This window comes from Mustela lutreola, chromosome 9 (genome assembly GCF_030435805.1).
Source record: "Mustela lutreola isolate mMusLut2 chromosome 9, mMusLut2.pri, whole genome shotgun sequence".
Lineage (NCBI taxonomy): Eukaryota > Metazoa > Chordata > Mammalia > Carnivora > Mustelidae > Mustela > Mustela lutreola.
Genome location: NC_081298.1, coordinates 91573233 through 91593305, shown reverse-complemented (window position 1 = coordinate 91593305; position 20073 = coordinate 91573233). Strand labels below are relative to the sequence as shown.

At 45.9% G+C, this 20073-nt stretch overlaps 1 protein-coding gene across 1 annotated transcript; it reads left to right on the top strand.

Moving 5' to 3' along the window:
• Positions 1-7879, top strand: GKN2 (gastrokine 2). The gene is made up of 6 exons (XM_059187865.1): positions 1-106; positions 2077-2127; positions 2572-2709; positions 5369-5479; positions 6109-6265; positions 7648-7879. Exons 1-6 carry the CDS (start codon positions 95-97, stop codon positions 7728-7730), a joined length of 552 nt encoding a protein of 183 aa, XP_059043848.1. The 5' UTR covers positions 1-94; the 3' UTR covers positions 7731-7879.
• The last annotated feature ends 12194 nt before the right edge of the window (positions 7880-20073 follow it).

The window sequence follows — 20073 nt, the reverse complement described above, 5'->3', positions numbered from 1 at the left end:
TGTTCTGGAAAGAGATTTCCACACCTTAAAGCTAATATAAAGGGTTGGAGTTGCACTGGCAGCCTCGTCTGGCACCTTCTTCCCATCAGGCAAAATGAAAGTCCTTGTGAGTATTTTTTTATGCTTCTTTATATTCTTGTGGTGGCTCTGAGAGAAAATGTTCAAATCCAATATGCCTTGGATTTCAGAAGTCTTAGATGAACACTATGCAAGCTTTTAAGCTTCTGTCGTTGAATTAAATAATGTCTTTGGCAACGATAGTGTTAAATATGAGGTCAGATATTTATCAGTCCATTGTCTATTTTCTAAGACATTTACTTAAAAAAAACATCTTGGAAATACCTAGAGAATTTTAATTTGGAGAATTCTTAATAACAGTTCCTTACTATCATGAGCTTGAGAAGGAATGTAGGCATTTTGGGACAACTGCATTTACTATTTAAAAGAGAAGGGACAATTTTTTTTTAAAAAAGATAATAGCAGCTATCATTTTCTGAGTGCATATGAGATCCTATGCTGAACATACTTTGATTTATTCACCTCAAGAATTCTGTGAGCTGAGCAGTATTACCCCCATCCTATGGATGAGGTGACTGAGGCCAGAGGAATGTGATTTTCCCTTTCCAGTAAACATGAGGTTTAGACTTGAAATGTACCCATCTCCGGCCCCCCTGGCAGGAGCAATTACGGTACAACGTTCCTGCTGTGCAATCTCTCCTCCTGCGGATCCCAATCCTGACCCCAGTCTCCCATGGCTCCACTCTGCACTGCTCCATGAGCAGAGGTCTATGTTTTGACCTAGAATGGAACTCCTTCCCCAGTGATCTATCCTTTGTCCTCATTTAGCTGGTGATGGAGAAAGCAAAATGGTAAGTTTCTTCCCATCAGGTGTTCAAGATTGTTGGCTTAGAGAGTTCCATCTCCAAGGGTCTCTTGATTTTCCAAGAGGAGATCTGTTGCTGAAACCTAATCCTGTAACCTCGGTGTATTAAACATGGTGTTGGGCAGGTGGTTATTTGGGGGGGCGGGGGCACTTCCTGAGCTCTCTCTAATTGTATTACTATGGTGGTCAGTCCTCCACCCATCTGTTCAAACCTCTGTATTAGACCCATTTAAATAGAATAGAGAAGAGTGTCAGAGGTTATAGAGCTGGCCTGGAGTCAGAGAAGGCATGTGGCTGGGCGAGTAGGCAGGTTGGAGATCTGCATGCTGGCCTTTGTCAGACACTCCTCCCCAGTCATCAGAAGAGAAATGTTACTGGTGAATGTTAAGAAAGTAAATAAATCCTCTTGACAGGTCTTAAAAATACTTGCCTTCCTGCAGACCTCCTTCATGAGTGGCTTGCAATGGCAGTGGCGTACATGGTAGCGTTCAGAAAAGAAGGCAAAACTGGGTCTTTTACCCATTGGATAAGACTCTTCACACAACTGCAGCAAAATGTCATCACTGCGTCAGTGTCAGTCTCATGGTCCATCAGCCTAACATTTGTCTGAGGGCATCACTAAGGAGAATATAGAGGCTTTCCTTGATGTCAGCCTTGAAAGTTTGCCATGCCTCCAAGTATCCTATTTTCATCGTTTCCCTTAGGAATCCATTGTATCTCATCACCATGAATCGCACTGTAATTTACCCTCTTGGTTTCAAGGGAATTTGATACATTTTTTTTTTTTAACCATAAGATACAACTTCACTCTGTCATCCAAATCCACTGTGAGTCACACCAGGGTGTTCTCGTAGTAAAAGGAGTCCTTCCTCACTGTTCACCTACTCCAGGTTGTATCTGGCATAAGAACTCTTGTTGCCTACAAGCTTATGATGTTGGGAAGGGTCAGGGATGGGGCATAAAGGTAGAACCTGGTGTCTGACAAATAGCATGAAGTCAGCAAACACCTGTCTAATGAGGGAATGTGTGTTTCGCATCTGGGAGATGGACTGTTGATTGCCCATGATCACCCACCTGTGTCTCTAAATGTATATTTTCCAAGATACTTGTGCTTATCCTGTCCAGTGTCTCTGTAAGTCCCCATCCTTAATGACTGCCCTATAGAGAATAGATGCAACTGGTCTGTTTTTTAGGTGGTGTTTCTGGTGTTGGCCATCTTTGGGACACAATCTCATGGATATGAGGTAAGTTGGTTTTCTTTGGACTTTATACCCTACAGTTACTGGCAAAGGAAAAGGAAGATACAAGATCATCTATGTGGAGCACGGTAGAGAGCCCATATGCCCTATTTGGGATGGCATCCCAGAAATAACCAATAAAGGAAATGATAAGTTTGGTTATTTCTTTCCAAACTGCAGTCCTTAAAAAAAATGCAACCCATTGCTTTACAATGTGGTCACTTTCATTTCTTCTGTGATGTTTTTGCTTCTCTTGTGTATAATATAGTAAACCATGAAGAAGAGCTTCACATTCTTACTTTAGCATGGTTTTCGGTCTGGGATGCCAGGGAGGAGGTTTCAGACTTCAGTCTCTTGCTCACAAGTGGAGGGCTTCATTTGGTTGGAAGGGTTGTCTTTCCAGTGCATAGGACTTATGGAAAAACCATTATGTCTTTGTTGTTAATCTAGGTTTATAACATCATCAGCCCAAGCAAAAATGGTGGCAATCTTCAGGAGACAGTGACAATCGACAATCAAAAAAATATTGCCATCATTAACATCCATTCAGGTTCATGCTCCTCTACCACGATTTTTGACTATAAACATGTAAGCTGCAAAGGAATTTTTATATTCTTCAAGACTCACTGGGTTTCTAAAGGGTGAAGGGGCAGCCATTTACTATGCATTTGAATTCCAAGAACTATCCTTGCAATTCTTCCAGAATTCCCTTACTTTTGCTTTTCTCTTTTTAATTTTTTAAAAGATTTAAAAATTTTATTTGTTTGACAGAAAAAAAGAGATCACAAGTAGGCAGAGAGGCAGGGAGAGACAGAGAGGAGGAAGCAGACTCCCTGCTCAGCAGAGAGCCCGATTCGTGGCTTGATCCCAGGACCCTGGGATCATGACCTGAGCTGAAGATAAAGGCTTTAACCCACTGAGCCACCCAGGCACCCCACTTTTCCCTTTTTTTAAAAAAGGGAGATTTTATTTATTTATTTTAGAGAGAAAGAGAGAGAGGGTATGTGTGCATTTGAGGAGAGGGAGGGGCAGAGGGCAAGGGAGAGAGAATCTCAAGCAGACTCTGAGCTGGGCTCAGATTCAGGCTGGGGGCTTGATCTCATAACCATGAGATCATGACCTGAGCTGAAAGCAGGAGTAGGACACTTAACTGACTGAGCCACCTAGGTTTCCCAAACAAAACCACTTCTAAGAAAAATGTGTAACAGGTAACATACACACCTGTTTGATCTTTTGAGGTGGTAATTGGACCATCATGATAATTGCCTCACTACAGGCTCAGACAGTGTCTAGAAGAGGGGACTAAAACCCAGAGCATAGCCTGGCACACAGGCTTTCAAAAATATTGGCTGAATGAATAAATGAGTGCATTAGGGCTTCTAATAGAAAAACTCATGCAGAAAAAGAGCGATTATGGAATAAACAATCATAGAATAGCAGAAATCCCGAACAACTATACCTCTTCAACTATGTCAGTAGGATATGCAATAAATCATACTTCTTCTGGAAGAAGGAAAGTGTGTTAATCCAAAATCTTTACAAGTTTCAGTTACTGCTATTAACAATAAATCTCAGAAACCTGCTTAGAAGAGGTATTGGGTCCTTTATCCATTTATTTGTTTGTTTTCTATTCGTTCCATCTGATCAGGAGGCTGCTTTTACCATGGGACAGAGCTACGTACTGTGAATATAAGTAGGTCACAGTCCATCTCACTGGGCATTTGAACGTACTTTTTGTCTCTTTTTCTTGTAGGAACCTCCTCACATGTCTCCTCCCCATTGGCATTGGCAGTTCTAGGACATATCTGAAAACACAAAATTTTTGAAAGATACAGTTTTAAAGGAAGTTGTACTGCAATTGTCTTTTAAAGCAGATTTCAGGGAAATCCCCCAAGTGTCTTAAAACAAAAAACAAACAACAACAACAACAACAAAAAAAACCAGAGCTGTGAGGACTCGGTTTAAGCCTCTTGCACAGACATCAGGCTTCACCTCGGGCTCTTTTTGAATTTTAGGAACTGGCAATTTGTAAGAATTGAAAAATGGGAACTAGAAGAAGTGGTTTTGTTTGGGAAACCTAGGTGGCTCAGTCAGTTAAGTGTCCCACTCCTGCTTTCAGCTCAGGTCATGATCTCATGGTTATGAGATCAAGCCCCCAGCCGGAATCTGAGCCCAGCTCAGAGTCTGCTTGAGGTTCTCTCTCTCCCTGTATGACATACAGCCTCACGGACTGTATAATTATTTGGGACTCTGTAGAGAAAATTCCATTCGGGGTGAAGGTGAGGTGGCCTCCGGTTTGGTCTGGCTCCTGGACCTCGCCTACCATTGCTATTTCTATACCCCCTGCCTCCAACCCAGCCCCCTCCAGCCTGCTTGGGTTTGAGATGGAGAAAGCAGGGAGAGAAGATGGTAAAGGAGAGAAGAGTGGATGAAACGTGTGCATGTTGGCAGGGAGGGGGAGCATGCCACTCGAAGGAGAGTTTCTCAAGCAGCACTGTCCAGCAGAAATTTCTACAAGGCTGGAAATGCTCTATATCTGTATTTTCCAACAGACAAGCTACTGGCTGCTTGTGGCTGCTTGTGTCACACTTCCTCGTGTGACAGAGGAAGTGCATTTTAAATTTTACTTAATTTGAATTTAAATTTAAATAACCCATGTGGCTGGGAGTGAACATATTGGAAAGCACAGTTCTAAAGAATACTGTATTTACCCCAAATTAAGGAAAAGGCAGAACGAAATCAATAGAGAGACAGAGGCACCTGGGTGGCTCAGGTGTTAAGCATCTGCCTTTAGCTCAGGTCATAGTCCCAGGGTCCTGGGATCGAGTCCCATATCAGGCTCCTTGCTTGGCAGGAAGCCTGCTTCTCCCTCTCCCACTCCTCCTGCTTGTGTTCCTTCTCTCGCTGTGTCAAGTAAATAAATAAAATCTTAAAAAAAGAAAGAAGGAAACAGACAGCTGCTGCTTCTTAATTGTTCAAACCTGACACTACAGGCCCTAGTTGCAAAACATGAGAAGTGGGGCACAGATTGTGGGTTTGTACAACCTCAGAGATAGAAACAACAAGCCAAAAAGTAAACCTATGATGTAAAATAAGGCGAATGGGTAGAATGGACGGCTCGCGACAAATGGTCACGTGCACTCACTGCACATGTTCAAGGCTTTCCTCAGTGAGGCTCAAATGTCCTCCCCACCAGTTCGGAACCGGGGAGCCAGGCAGGCCAATAACTGTGTTCTTCCTGCCCCAGGGCTACATCGCATCCCGGCTGCTCTCCCGAAGAGCTTGCTACATCCTGAAGATGGACCACAAGGCGATCCCTGCTCTGGACAAACTAGAACGATACATCTACGAGAAACAGGTGATTCTGCAGTACTCTTCCCCATTCCCCATTCCTTTGCCCGGGAAAATGGGTGCCTACAGAGGAAAGAAGAGAGTAAGGGGAAAGATCATAATATTACATCTTACCATGATTATGCACTCGCCATCCCTTAAAGTGTTTTCTCCTTTATTGATTTTGCTTAGCTTGATTTCTACCATCCAGCCCCCAATTTGAGAACTTATCATAAATTCCAGTGTTTTTCTGTAAAGGACTGAACAGCAAGGCTCTTAGAAATAGTGACTGGCAGAAAAACGAGTGAAGTCATATTAGTCCACAACACAAAGGTGCAAAGAAACAACACGGGACAGTGAGAATAAACAAATACAGCCCAAGACTTGGAATGTGGTGTTGCATTCCCCCCTGTAACTTCCCATCTGTGCCCCCTGTGCCATGGGAGTCACCCTCCCTGGGTTTCACTGCCACCAAGAAGAATATAACATTGGTAATATCGAGGCTTCCCTGCAGACCAAGTGCTCAGAAGGAGATGGCATCCTGAGCATTGCTGATGGGCTTCTGCTTCATAGTATGAAAAAGAAAAAGCTTAGAATAAGGGACATCAGGTTAAGTCAACCTGCTTTATCCTATCCCCCTCTCCTCTGCTGTTCTAGGCTATGAAGAACATGTACTCTGACAAATACTTCTGGGTCAAATACAGCCCTCTGCAGTCCTTGATCATGGACATAGACTGGTTCCTGGTTGGTTCCCCGATCAGGCATCTCTGCAGTCACATCCCCCTGTACAAGGGGGAAGTGGTTGAGAAGATAGGTGAGTACTGAATTATTCCTTTCCCAGACATTTCCTGGAAGCTTCCCCGTGTGGGCCATTCCACCTGGGGTTGTGTGAAGTACAGGTAGACGTGAAACATGGCTCATTTCGGTTGAGTTCAGGAACAAAACACCTACGGTGTGTGGCAATCCTGCTAAACAGGAGGGAGAGCGAGCAATGAATGAAACTCATTCCTGAGGGCATTAGGGTGCCCTAAGGAAAACGCCCTCTGGTGGAGAAGTTGATGGGTTAACACAGAGGATGAAATTTTCAGATGTCCTGGGTGCCAGGAGAAAACTGTTGGATTTCTTCCTGTGCTTCGTGCTCATGGGCGTTAATGATACAGGATTGTATACTTGAAAGTTGCTGAGAGGAGATCCTAAGCATTCTTACCACGCAGCACACACAGGAAAGAATTACCTACGTTAACTGTGTGAAGTGACGGATGTGTTCTCTCGGTCTTGGTAATCATTCTACAACGCGTGTGGATATCAAATCAGCACGGTGTACACTTGAAAAGCATACAAATCCACTTGTCAATTATTCTTCAAAAAAGTTTCAAAAACTATTTTCAGAATCTCAGATAGAATGAGTCTAAGGAAGAGCAAGCAAAGTGCACTGATTGACAAGGAAAAAAAGCCCTGAGTGGTCCAGCTAGCATATATCATTGCAGTCATCACTGGTATTTTTATACAAAGTTTCCAATATGGGAAAGTAGCCAGAGGGAAAGAGGGGCCAGGCTGCAGATGGTGAATGCAGCAAGATAAATTACCCAGAGTAGTGGAAGAAGGTAAGAGGAAAGAAAATAATGAGCATTTATCACATTTTTACTGTCTAGAAAAGTTTTTGAAGATACTTTTCTTTTAGCAGGGTCATTAGTACTTAGGACTAAAAGCACACAGATAGGGCACCCATGCAGAATGTCAAAGCATTAATCAAATAGAGCCATACAGCACTTCTAGAAGTTGTCAGTCTCTCTCTCTCTCTCTCTCTCTCTCTTTTAAACATTTTATTTAATTACTTGAGAGAGAGCACACAAGAGTGTTCGGGAAGGGCCAGATGGAGAGGGAGAAGCAGAACCCTCCACTGAGCAGGGAGCCCAAGATGGGGGGAGGGCTCCATCCCAGGAACCCGGGATCACCACCAGAGCCCAAGGCAGCCGCTTAACCAACTTGAGTCACCCAGGAGCTCCCAGGACTTGTCAGTCTTATTTAAGCTAACACATCATTACCCTTTGCAATACAAGGGTAGCTAAAACCTTGGGTAACAGAGAATTACATGTACAATCCCTCGTCAAGACATTAACGAGAAGGCATGGGTCTGCTGCATTCTAATAACGTATTTCTCAATGCTCCTTCTTCACAAATTTGTCCCTTTTTCAGAAAACGTCAGTATTCGCTTCTGCTCAAAGACTGGACTCCTGGGCGTCTTAGGATTCTCCATCTGCGCAAGCGAGGGCGTTTAAGGCCCCCCCAACCCCCTGCCCCACCACCCCGTGTCGTCTTTTCTAAGACACGCTCCCTTGTTTTCCACTCAGCAGCCAAATTAAGTTCTTTCCCAATGCCCCAACCAATGTTGAGACTCAGTGGTAAAACATAAATCCTATTATCTACAGATCTCTGGGTGTTGCCTTTTTTTTTTTTTTAATTTGTAAACAAAAAAGGGAAGCCAAACCATGCTGACGTCACCGTGTAGAAGGCAAGAGTTTGCCAGGATTTCAAGTGAAGCACATAAGGTGTGAAACTTCCCAGATGATAAAGCTGAGTCAGTACAGGGTGGCCAGCGGGGTGCAAGTGTCCCTCTTGCCTCCATCAGACCAGCTGCCCATCTGCCCGCCAAAAGGAAGGGGATTCAGAGCACACTTGTCTTGAGGAGTACTGAGAAATGTATAGAATTGTTGAATCATGACCACTGTACCACTGAAGCTATTATAACACTGTGCTTTAATTATACTCGACTAAGAAAATAATAAAATAAAACTCCGATTTAAAATAAAACAAAACCAACTCCTTGCGCACTCTGGGCAAAGCAGGTGGTGGCCTCCCCTGCTGAAGGGGGTGGAGTTTGGTGTTCTCTCAGCCCATGATGGGAACTATCCCCTCTGACAAGGCACCCGGTCTGGAAGGCCAGTCACGTGCCTTTTAGAGAATGCCTTTTAGTTCATCGAGGCACTAGTCTCAACTTAATAAGTACTATTATAATATATTTTGTCTTGGACTGAGGGGAGAGCTCTGTGAGAGTGTCTCTCTGTGAGAGACTGTGGGGGAGCACCCATCCCCCAGAGAAAGATGAACCTTCCTGAAAATCTTGACAGGAGTGAGAAACTAACTGGGAACGCCAAGTCAATATAAAAAAGGAAAGCCATTTCCAATATTCCAAATAAATTGTGTAATGCAGGCACAGTCCCAGATTACACAGCTGGCTCTCTTGTGGACTGGTCAGCTAGGTGCAAAGTCAGAACACAGAGGAATGCCTTTAACAAGAATTTCTGCTATCAGAAATTCTCTCCTCTTCCTAACACTGTACATCTCCTTCATAATAACCATTAATAAATATATTTAAAACACTTAACCATGTGCTCAGTACTGGGACTGGTATGCTGGCAAAACAACCATTGTCAAGGAAATGATTTTCTTGTTGGGGAAGTGAGACATTTACGTGAAAACATTTGCTTGCGACAGTAAAGAGTGTCTAAGAACATGCCAAATGAATAGTAGAGTGTACGAACTGGGACCTTGGTATTTGCAAGTGATAAAACCCCAAATCAAGTTAACTGAGGCAAGAAGGGTGAATTTATTGTCTCCTCTTGCTGTAGAAAGATAGGGATATTCTGGTCTCGGGTGGCTAGACCTAGGTGCCTGAAGGTGGCCAGACTCTTCTCCCACTCCAGACTCTCCTTCTTTCTGTGTGCCAGCTTTAGAACCTTATGTCAGCTTTCTCTGAGAGGATAGAAACACCACCACCTTGTGCCCCAAGGTCCCCATTTTCCCAGCATCCTCATCAGAGAGGAAGGGATTCCTCTTCATTCTGATCTCCATTAGTTTTAATTTACAAATCTTGGGAAAGGTGCCAGATTGAATCACCTGGGGCACATTCTTACTCCCTGTGGCCAAGACTGGTCAGGGGTGAGGGAGTGCTAGGACTGGCGACCTCCTTTGGAATTTACTGCTTAGAGCTGTGTTATCCTTATTAATTTTTACAATGTTAGTCCCTTTTTTTTAAAAGCAGAATTTAGAATTCTGCTTTTTCCTGACTCTGCTTTCATTAAGCCGGTTAACCCTGCTCAGTATCATACTGAAGACCTATTAGACGCACCAGGTGGAGTAGGCCAGCCCATGCCTAGAAGGAATGTGTCCACATGGAAGTTATGGGGGAACTGGGGCAAAGAAAGTTTAATAAACTTTCTTCAGAAGGAGCTCCTTCTGGGAGATTCGAGGTGCTTGGAAGGGGAAGGGTAGGGAAAGGAAGATTCAAACTGCTTCCATTTTTTTGTAGGCCTTGACATATTTTCTAATTTTCCCTTTGACTTCTCTTTGACCCAATTGTTAGTCAAAAGTGTGTTGTTTCATTTCCATCTACTTGTGAGTTTTTCTGTCTTCCTTCTGTTAGTGATTTCTAGTTTCACTCCACTGGGTTGGAAAAGGTACTTGGAATCATTCTTAAATGTGTTAAGACTTGCTGTGTAGCCTAATGTTTGATCCCTCCTCGAGAATGTTCCACGTGAGCTTGAGAAGAATCTGCATTCTGTTGTTGTTGGATGGAGTGTTCTGTATAGGTCTGAAAGATCCGTTTGGTCTATAGCATAATTCAAGCCTGCTGTCATCTTATTGATTTTCTGTCTGGATGATCTAGCCATTATTGAAAGTGGAGTATCAAAGTTTCCTGTTATCTTTGAACTGCTACCCATTTGTCTTCAGATCTCCCCAGGTTTATATTTTGTAATTAGGTTCTCTGGTGTTGAGTGCACATATATTTATAATTGTTATATTCTCCTGGTAAACTGACCCTTTTATCATTATGTAATGACCTTCTTTTCTCTTGTGACAGTTTTTGACTCAAAGTCTACTTTGTCTGATACAAGTACAGCCACCTTTACTCTATTTTAGGTGCAATTTGCATGGAATATCTTTGTCCATCCCTTCGTCTCTAACTTATGTGTGCCCTTAAATCTAAAGTGAGACTTATAGACTGTATATGATTGGATTTTTTTTTTTGGACCCACTTATCTACCTGTATTTTTTTATTGGGATATCAGCTCTGTTAAGTCCCTGTACACCCAAGCATATACCTTCTCTCGGCCATCACAAAGGAAGGGCGAGTCTAGACCCAACACAACAAAGCATCAAGGATGTTAGCAGAGCTGATCTTGCTAGTAGAGATGGTCTGAGGGGGAGGCGTGGTCCAGGACATGAATGTCCCAAAGAGGGTTCTGTAGGAGTCATGGTAAGTCTTGTAGTGGGGGGTTCTTACTTCCTGTGACGTTTTGTTCTTCCAGGTAAGTGAAATGTCCTATAGACTCATTTGGTCATCTTGAGGTAGAACCAAATGCAATTTGTCTATTCAGAACTCCCCAGGATTCGAGTATGTGAGCCCAAACAAATACTTTATTTTGCAAATTCTTTGCTTAGACAATAGTTTGAATGAGTCTAAGCATCAGTTAACCCAAACGTAATAAATATAAATTGGTGAACTGACAAAAATATGGAGACTTCTAGCTTCTGATAATCATGAATTAGCCTGTATCAGACATAACAAGACAAACCTGGGCAAAACAGTGATGAAATAAGTGTTTGAAGGCACTGGAGAGTGATCCAAAGCTAAAGAGGTTAAGACCTTTGAAAGAAATGTTCATCGTCTATAGTTGATCAGAGTTTTCCAATATTACGTGAGAAAAAAAATCCACGGAGAACTCATTCCCCGCTTTGTCCCTATTCCCCAGCCCCGCTTTCCTGCTGACACAACCTCTTTGTTCAAGTGGCAGCTAAAGGGCAGCCAAGAGGACCGAGGCTGGAAGGCCAAGGCTACATCCACCTTGTTTCCCTTAAGAAGATAAGGTAGGGTCGGCTTCCTCAGTCTGTGACTGGTCTTTGGGTAGCCAAACAACCTCAGCTCTGGTCAAGGAGATCTAAGTGGGAGTTTGCTAAATGAGACTTCCAAGAAGGGTCTTTCCTTCCCTACAGAAGGACAGACTCAGCAGGCACGCAAGCCTGCCCTTTGCTCCCTCCTAGTGTTCTTCCTTCGGTGCAGACATGACGCTGATGCCGGAAGGCTCATCTGCTGTTTGGGGACCACCAGGCAACAGTCCTGGAGAGGAATGGTTCAGGAAAGAGAGAGCGAGAGCGCCTGATTGCATCACTCTAGAGCGGCTCCAGCTGGGACCATCTTTCCCCGGATTCATCAGATACAGAGCAATGACTGTCTGTTTGAATGCCTGTGACTGTGTTCTCCTTATTTGCAGGTCAAAGCGTTCCTTACACATACACATGAAAGGGGGGGGGGGTAATTTGCTCGGCACACATATCCCCCATGTATCCCCGGATCTGGACCCATCCCAGCACCAGTGACCGCCCTCTGCTCCCCACATGACTCCTTTGGATATTCCAGGTTCACCACATCCCTGCACTCACAACACACGCACCCGATGCCATGCACTTCTCGTAGAATGACTGAGAGAACAGTTACTGGGAGCCCACTGTCTAGCTCTGCCTACCCACTCTTCCTTCTGTTAGTCCAGACCCCGTTTCCAGGGGCTCCCTCAGCTCCAAGGCCAATGTGTGAGGCTGTAGCAACTGTTTTTGCAAAGGACTCAGGACACACACAGGAACCCAATCAAGTGCTTCTCGGGGTGCTGGGATATGGGTCTATGCCACATAAGGAGGTAAGCCCATTTCCTCAGTGTGCTTCTGACTGCAAGGGAGAACTTTCTGGCTAGAGCAGGGATCTGCCCTGCTCGTGCTCTAGAGTGTGAGCTAGTGAAGCTCTCCCGTGGGAATTCACCCCCATGCTTTTAATGACGCAGCTCCCCTCAAACTTTCTCTGCTGCGTCCATAAGGACGTGGTCTTAGGCATGTAGTACAATGGCCAACTGTCCTGTTCTCTCCTTAATGATCTCTGGCACCCTCACTTTCCTCCTGTTTGACCCTATTCAGTTGTCATGTCCCCCAAGGAGAATCCTGGGGGTAGTAGCCAGCCTGTGACAGGCTGACGTCAGCCTCCATTCCAAGGGTCCTGACCAAGCTATGTTTGATTTTTGCCAAGAGATCCTCAGAAAATTCTGCTACTGGCCTTCTCCACTCCCCTGGGACCAGGGTGTGGGTGGGCATTGCCAGGGAGTAGCTTGAAGGTACTTTCTAGGGGTGTTGGGAACATTCTACATCTTCATCCAGGTCACAGCTACAAGGGTCTCTTCGTGTAAGCATTCATGGAGCCATGGGTTGAAAATCCCGCACCCTACTATATGTTGCATCCCACTGAAAATGTCTATAGATTTTGCTAAAATTTGTAATGCAGTTGAATACAGAGAAGGCCCACCCTGTGTGTGACTGTCTTAGGAGACACCACAAGTTGGTCACTGCTTTGGGTGGCCCCCGGCAGCACTGGAAGGTTCCTGCTCATGCCTGGGCCAGGCAGGAGGGCTGAGTGCAGTGGGGGGAGGGTTGTGGGCCCATGGACAAAAACAACTGTGCTCAAGAGACCCCCCCCCCCCCCAGGGGACAGGCTCAGGGGGACAGCCTGGGGGAAAAGCATGACCAAAAGTGACGCAGGCCCATGGAGAGGCTCCACAGGAAATGTTGCCCAGAGATCTGGGTGAAGAGGTCTCTTCACTCCAGGTTGAAGTGAAGCCGAGCATCCTGAGATGGATAAAGGTTCCCCATCCTGATCCCTTGGGAAATTGAGTCATGGAGCAGGCAGGGAATGAGAGAATAAACAAAGAGCAGCTACTGCCCTTGGCTGGAGAGCTGGCCCCCAGACCCTCAGACCTGAGGCTCAGGCACAGCTGGTTCTTCCCTAGGCTGCAGAGAAGAAGGTTAATGGAAAGAGTTAGGAGCACCGCTGGCCAGGATGGAAGGGCAGCAAAGGGACAAGACTTGTTCCCCTAAAGGAAATTCTGCAAGACGAGTGTCACTCCAACCCAGGAGGCCAGGCACTTGACCTCTCTGTCTTGGACCTCTTCTCTCTGAGAAGTACCTCGTGGGCAAGCATGGAAATTTTGCAAGACCCTCAGTGATTTTTGGGAGGGAGCATTTTGTGTGGTCCCAGCTGGGATTTAGTCATGACAGAGGACTTCTGGTGATCCTTCCCAGTGACTGTTTGCAGGAGGCTGAGGACAAAACCCAGGGAGAGCTCAAGGTCAGGGAAGCAGGAGCTGGGCAGTGGTCCAAACCAACCACAAATCTCGGGTTGGGGGAAGCAATGGCGAGCACGTTGTGAGGTCTCACATTCAGTTCCCGGTTGTCCTTAGGGGGCTCATACTGGGGACCTCAGGGTGGTGAGTGGGGACTGGGAGTAGAAACCAAAGATGTGATGGAAGGGAAAGCCTTTTCTCAGGACAGTGTCTCTAAGAAACCAGGGCAGATACTACAGCAATGTGAACAGTGGACCACAAAGCATATAGGAGGTGATGTGCTCTCCTGATCTCTGCGTGAAGCCTCGAGGGCCCATGCTCCTCTCACCCTCAAAGGCTCCCCACTGGCATGTCTTCCCGGGACAGCACACAGCAGGTGGTGGGGATGGCTCAGCTGAGGACAGTGGGGGATGTGGGTTCCCAGACCCCTTCTCCTGGTTCTCAGAGGTCAATGGCAGTGGGCACCCCAAGAGAGGGAAAACGAAAAGGAAAGAAAGGAAATAGATTTCCCTGTGTGGAAAATGAATGGGCCAATTCTTAGCCACTTCTTAGATGCTTCCAGAGAGGCTCAGAAACCAGTACAATGGACTTAGCAAGAAGGTTGAGTTCTTTGAGCACAAGTGGAATGAAGTAACAGACGGATGTTGGTTTGATCATATTTAAAACAGAAGGCTGGTGGCCTTGAGAAACCTGTAATATGCTTGGGTCTGGGGTGTTGGGTGGAATTCAGATATGGTGAACTTCATGGGCTGCTGGATTGGGTGACCTCAAAGAACAAACACTGACAGGGGTCACCGGCATGGTGGGGCTGGAGATGGAATGTTAATCTGTAGAAGGACAGCTCTCACCCCACACCCAGTCTGTGGGCACCTTGATCTTGGATGTCCCAGTCATCAGAACTGTGGGAAATAAATGTTTGATGTCTGTAAGCCCCTGAGCCCATGGAATTTTTGGAATTTTGCCCCCCCTGTCCCCAGAGCCAAATCCTAAAGGCCAAAATCCTGGTACACGCATGGAAGATTCTTAGTAAGATGAAGTTGAGATTGTAGGCTGAAGGACCAAAGTCTACCTTGACAAGCCTTGTCGGGGCTAGCGGACTGTGCCTGCTGGGTCCCAGGACAGAGCTGTGAGAGCCTGGGCCCTGCTTGGAGATCCACTCAGAGCTCTGGTTGACCAAGTCCTGGCCTGATACATGGGATGGTGCCCGCCCTGTGTTTATGCACATAGCCCTGCCTTTCTGACCCTTGACAAGCCACAGGGGACCAAATCTGCAGGTTCAGAGCCTCTGGCCTGCTCCTCCAGACCCTATGTTAGTCCAGTTGGAGGTTTTTCCTGGGCCTTCCCCACTCATGACTGCGGGTGGCCACACCAGCTCATGCCTCTGCCGGGCTGACACTCAGCAATGTGGCCTGCAGATTGAGGCTGAGACCCCTCAGAGTCTTCTCACTCCACGCACACAGACCCCCATCCCCCCTCCAGTCCCACCCTCTTCAAGTGCTCCAAATGGGGCACCTGGGTGGCTCGGTCGGTTAAGTGTCAGACCCTTGATTTCAGCTCAGGTCGTGATCTCAGGGCAGTGAAATCAAGCGCCTCATCGGGCATGGAGCCTGCTTGAGAGCCTCTCTCTCTCCCTCTCCTTCTGCCCCTCCCCCCCTTAAAAAAAAAAGTGCTCCAAACTCCTACACGATCGTCTATGGACATCTCTCTGTACCCCCCAATAGGCCTTGCTCATTAATTCTTGTTTCTGAGGTGAAGGGAGCCAGGGATGTCCTGTATGTGTGTGGGGCTGGCTCCGTTCCTCCCAGCTGTGGGAACAGACAGTTAAAGCACCAGGAAGCGATCAGCTCCCTTATTCACCTGTAACAGAGAGAAATGCCTGTGGGTTACCACTAAGGGTAGGTAGACCAGTTCCAAAGAGAGCTCTGGGAGGCCTCACTTCACCTGAATTCTGACCCCCAACCCCAGGGGTGGCTCCTGGTGGAGGCTGGGCCCCCAAAGTGAATAGGTTTCCACAGAACTTCAGCCCCAGAGATAGAGATGTGGTCCCAGACCTAATGGCTTGAGCCTGTGGTGGGCTACTGTCTTCCTGAATTCTCCAGAAAGAGCAGCGCAGGTGGTCAGGGTGGTGGGGTAGGGGGGGAACTGGACCTGCTGGGACCGGTGCAGGTTGGGGGTGGCTGGCTGTAGCCTCTCTGGAAGCACCTAAGTGAGGCAAAAAATGGTGAGGCAAGACCAGTGAGGCAAGAAAAGATACTATTTCATCCTGGAGGGAGAAAGCTTACCCAATTTACCCGATGACGCGGCTGGATCTGGGGTTGATAGGAAGAAGGTGGAGGACAAAAGGAGCAGCTTCCCCTTAGCAGAGTTGGGGCCCCTGAGGGCTGGTGTCAGGCCAGCGGCCCCCACTGAGGGGGCCACCCTGGAGGTTCAGAGCCCAGAGATCTCACCACAGACCGAGAGTCCCATAAAGGCAGAAGTGGCACCACGGAAAAGGAAGCAGGGTCAACTGCCAAAGTGGTTAACTTTTTTTAAAAATAAAGATTTTAGGGGCACCTGGGTGGCTCAGTGGGTTAAGCCTCTGCCTTCAGCTCAGATCATGATCTCAGGGTCCTGGGATTGAGCCCCACATTGGGCTCTCTGCTCAGTGGGGAGCCTGCTTCTCCCTCTCTCTCTGCCTGCCTCTCTCTCTCTCTCTGTCAAGTAAATAAATAAAATCTTTAAAAATATAAAATAAAATAAAGATTTTATTTATTTATTTGAGAAAGAGAGAGAGAGAGACAGACAGCATGGATGGGGAGGAGAGGCAGAGGGAGAAGCAGACTCCCCACTGAGCAGGGAGACCTATGCAGGGCTGGGTCCCGGGACCCTGGGATCATGACCTCAGCCAAAGGCAGAGTTTAACCAACCGAAAAAGAAGCATTTTACTAAAAAAGATTATCTAATCACTTTAAGACCCCAAAGCAGCATGGATATATTTTGAGTTGTTCCTAAATCAGATGAGGTGATTAGAGCAGCTCCACTATCAAGAGACTGTAGGACTGAAATGGAGGAAGTCCCCCATGGTGCCATAAATGGCCTCACATCCCCTCTTTCTATTTCTTTCATTGACCTTTAATCACTCTCTTTGACTGCTTTCCCCACAACCCCTCAAGTTCTCCCTGTTCTCCTGCTGGATCCTCCTGTATGAAGAAGACTGGTTCATGGGGCTAAAGCATACTTAGATGTAAGGGATGGGCAGTGGCCTAATGGGAAGAGGTTACTGACTATCTCTAGAAGAGCAGGTGGCTGTTGAAGTCTTATCTGGTAGCTTCCCAAGTTAGTCACCCCTGATCTCCCACCAGTGTCCCGGCAGGAATGGCAGCCATTGAGATGTTCCTTCCCCTGTGTGATCTACTATTAGGGTCCTGGAGAGCATAGAAAGAAGAGGACCAAAAACCCCAAAACAATGTGCCTTTAATGGTGGGATGCTGATGAAGCTTTGGGTCAGGCGAGGGTACTCACCAGTGGTCAGTCCCACTGACAGTCAAGGGCTGTCCTTGACCTTCCGGAAAGCTAAGTTAATTCTGCCTCTTGTTCTCAATGAGCCCTAGTGTCAGACAGGGATCTTTGCCACCAGAGAGAAATTACATCCTGGGCTACATTATTTTTATACCCAGTAGTGAAGAAGTAGAACAGATTAGAAAATGCTCATTAGAATTTGCCAATGACCTGAAGATCATACTGCATTTTTTGTCTCACCCATGGACTAGGCTTTCTGGTCAACTTATTAACACACTCTCTTTCTGCTGCTGGGGGAAGTAGGTGAGAATCTCTCGGCACGTGTTCTTGATGGGTATTCCACCTTGGGCTAAGTTCTTGACCTGGCTGAACAGTAATTATAGTGTAGGTCGGGCCACAAGTGGATGGATAATGATTTTTAAAGTCTGGAAGAAGTAGCATTCCAAAATGGCAAGGCAGTATATAGAAGCGGTACAGCAAGGAGGAAGAGAGAGAAACTCCAGAGCACCCAGAGGATGCAGTTTATAAAAACAGCTGTGAACTCAAACTTGGCCCGTGTTTCCTCTCTAGAGGCAATATCTAATCTGGCCACAAGGTGGCGACCTTACCCTAGGGGAAAAAGATCTGTGCGTGAACCTGTGTGTCCTTGTGACTCAGGCTATGCTCCTTTTACCTTTAATTTCTCAACTTTTCTAGCCTCGAAAGCTTTTCTCATATCTAACAATAACATAAAATTGGTTTGAATTGTTTCAGCATTTATATTACGTTTTTGCTTGGTATAAATCAGATGAGTGGAATAGTTTCTCTCTTTTTAAAAAAATTGTCAATTTTTTTTCTTTTAGGTAAACTTAAACACTTCGCTCCAAAACCACCATTTTAGGAACGACAAAACAATTCTACAAAAGATTTCTTTTCCATTTAATTTTATTTTTTCAGTGTTCCAGAATTCATTGTTTATGCACCACACCCAGTGCTCCAAGTAGTCCGTGCCCTCCTTAATACCCACCACTAGGCTCACCTGTCCCCCACCCTCTCCCCTCCAAAACCCTCAGTTTGTTTCTCAGAGTCCACAGTCTCATGCTTGTCTCCTCCTCCAATTTCCCCTAACTCTCTTCTCCTCTCCGTCTCCCCAGGTCCTCCATGTTATTCCTTATGCTCCACAAGTAAGCGAAACTATATGATAATTGACTCCAGAAGATTCTTTTAAAATGTGACCTGAAGTGCACTTTTTTTCTCCTCAAGAATCAGGGACCCTCCTGCTATGCTGCCCAAATGTGTCAGTCGGTTTACTTAAGCAAATGACCGCAGATTTCGAAGACTTGCCAAGGACTTCCTCTTGATGTTTAATTCATTTGACGACCTTGTCATTTAAGAGACTGAGAGGGAGAGAGCTTCAGCACTCATGGGCTTATTGTCAACCAAGGATAATATGTGTGTATATATTTGGAGAGTGTGCAGGGGAGGAGAGATGGCAGTCCAGCTCAGGTGTCAACAAACAGTAGGAATCAGTGTTATCAGTATCTACCATCTTTTCATCAACCAACTGATGGCGGAGGAGCCCTTTTGGAAATATATCTATTTTCTCTTGGGGTTGAACAGGTAAGAGGAGTTAATTTGCTGACAGTCTGTGCGAGGGCATGTCCTTATATACGTCACGCTTGCTTTTTACCTATGGCAAGCAGTAGCTTGAACAAGAGACTAGCAGAGGCCAAAAGGCTGTAAAGACTGAATTAGCTGACTGCTCTTGTTACCAAATTCTTTATTCAAGTAAAAACCTCCAAAAGACTGACCATTTTTTTTCTTTCCAAATGACAAATGACCAGCATTTGGATCACTTGCCTTCACGAATATGTCCCCCAAAATATTACACCTAAGTCAAGATTGTGGTACCATTGTATTGATCTGGCTAACTTTCAGGAATGTACCAATCAGCAGTCTGATTGATGCAGAATCTTGGAAGATCTGACTTATGAGACAACACAACCAAACCTGTTGACCTGTTGAAGTGTCTTTTGGGCTCTAAGAGTGGTAACTTTGGCAAAGTTGCCATTTTTGAGGAAAGAGGGAAGCAGCCTTGGTCTTGGGCAGTGGCGCAGGCCTAGGAAGGACTGGGGAGTCTGTGTGCTCACGTGTAATGAGAGGAAAGTGGGAGACAAGGGGACAAGAGGAGGGGGCAAGACACTCAGCCTTGGTTCCTTTACAACATCATTACTATGCTATAATAAGTCAGTGTCTCTATTAGTTGAGATCAATAGTACAATTACTTAGGAAAGACTTCCTTCCAAAATTTTTGGTTTCCCAGAAAAACGTTGCAAGGTGTACATCATGTAATGTGTGTCCATATTCAGGCATGTTCTCTACAGTTTGTCACATACATGATATTCACATGCAGCGTTTCCCATGTTTTCCTGAAGCTGCCTTCTGCTGTCCACTTTTGGCAGTCAGGTTCAGGCTGAGTGAGTGACGCATTAATTCATTACCACCCTTTATGTATGAGGAAAGGGGTGTGGTAACCAGCCTTCCAGATGGCCCCCAATAATCTCTACTTCTTGGTAGTCATGCCTTTGTGTAGGTCCCTCCCACACCAAATAAGACTCACCTTGCTTGACCAACTCCATGTTGTGGAAATAATGGTGTGGGAATTTGTAGGCTAGTTCATAAAAAACATTGTAACTTCTGCCTTATGCTCTCATGGATAACTGACTCTGGGGGCAGCCAGCTGCTATGTTGTGAGGACATTCAAGCAGTGTTATGCGGAGGTCCATGTGGTAAGAAACTGAGGCTTCCTGTCAACAGCCATCTTACGAGGGCACCATCTTGGAAGCGGACCTATTAGCCCCAGTCAAGCCCTCAGAGGACTGCGGCCCCTACCAACATCTTGACTGAAACCTGATAAGAGAGCCTGAGCCAGAATTACAGAGTTAAGCCCTCCTAGATTCCTGACCCTCCTGACCCTCCAAAACTG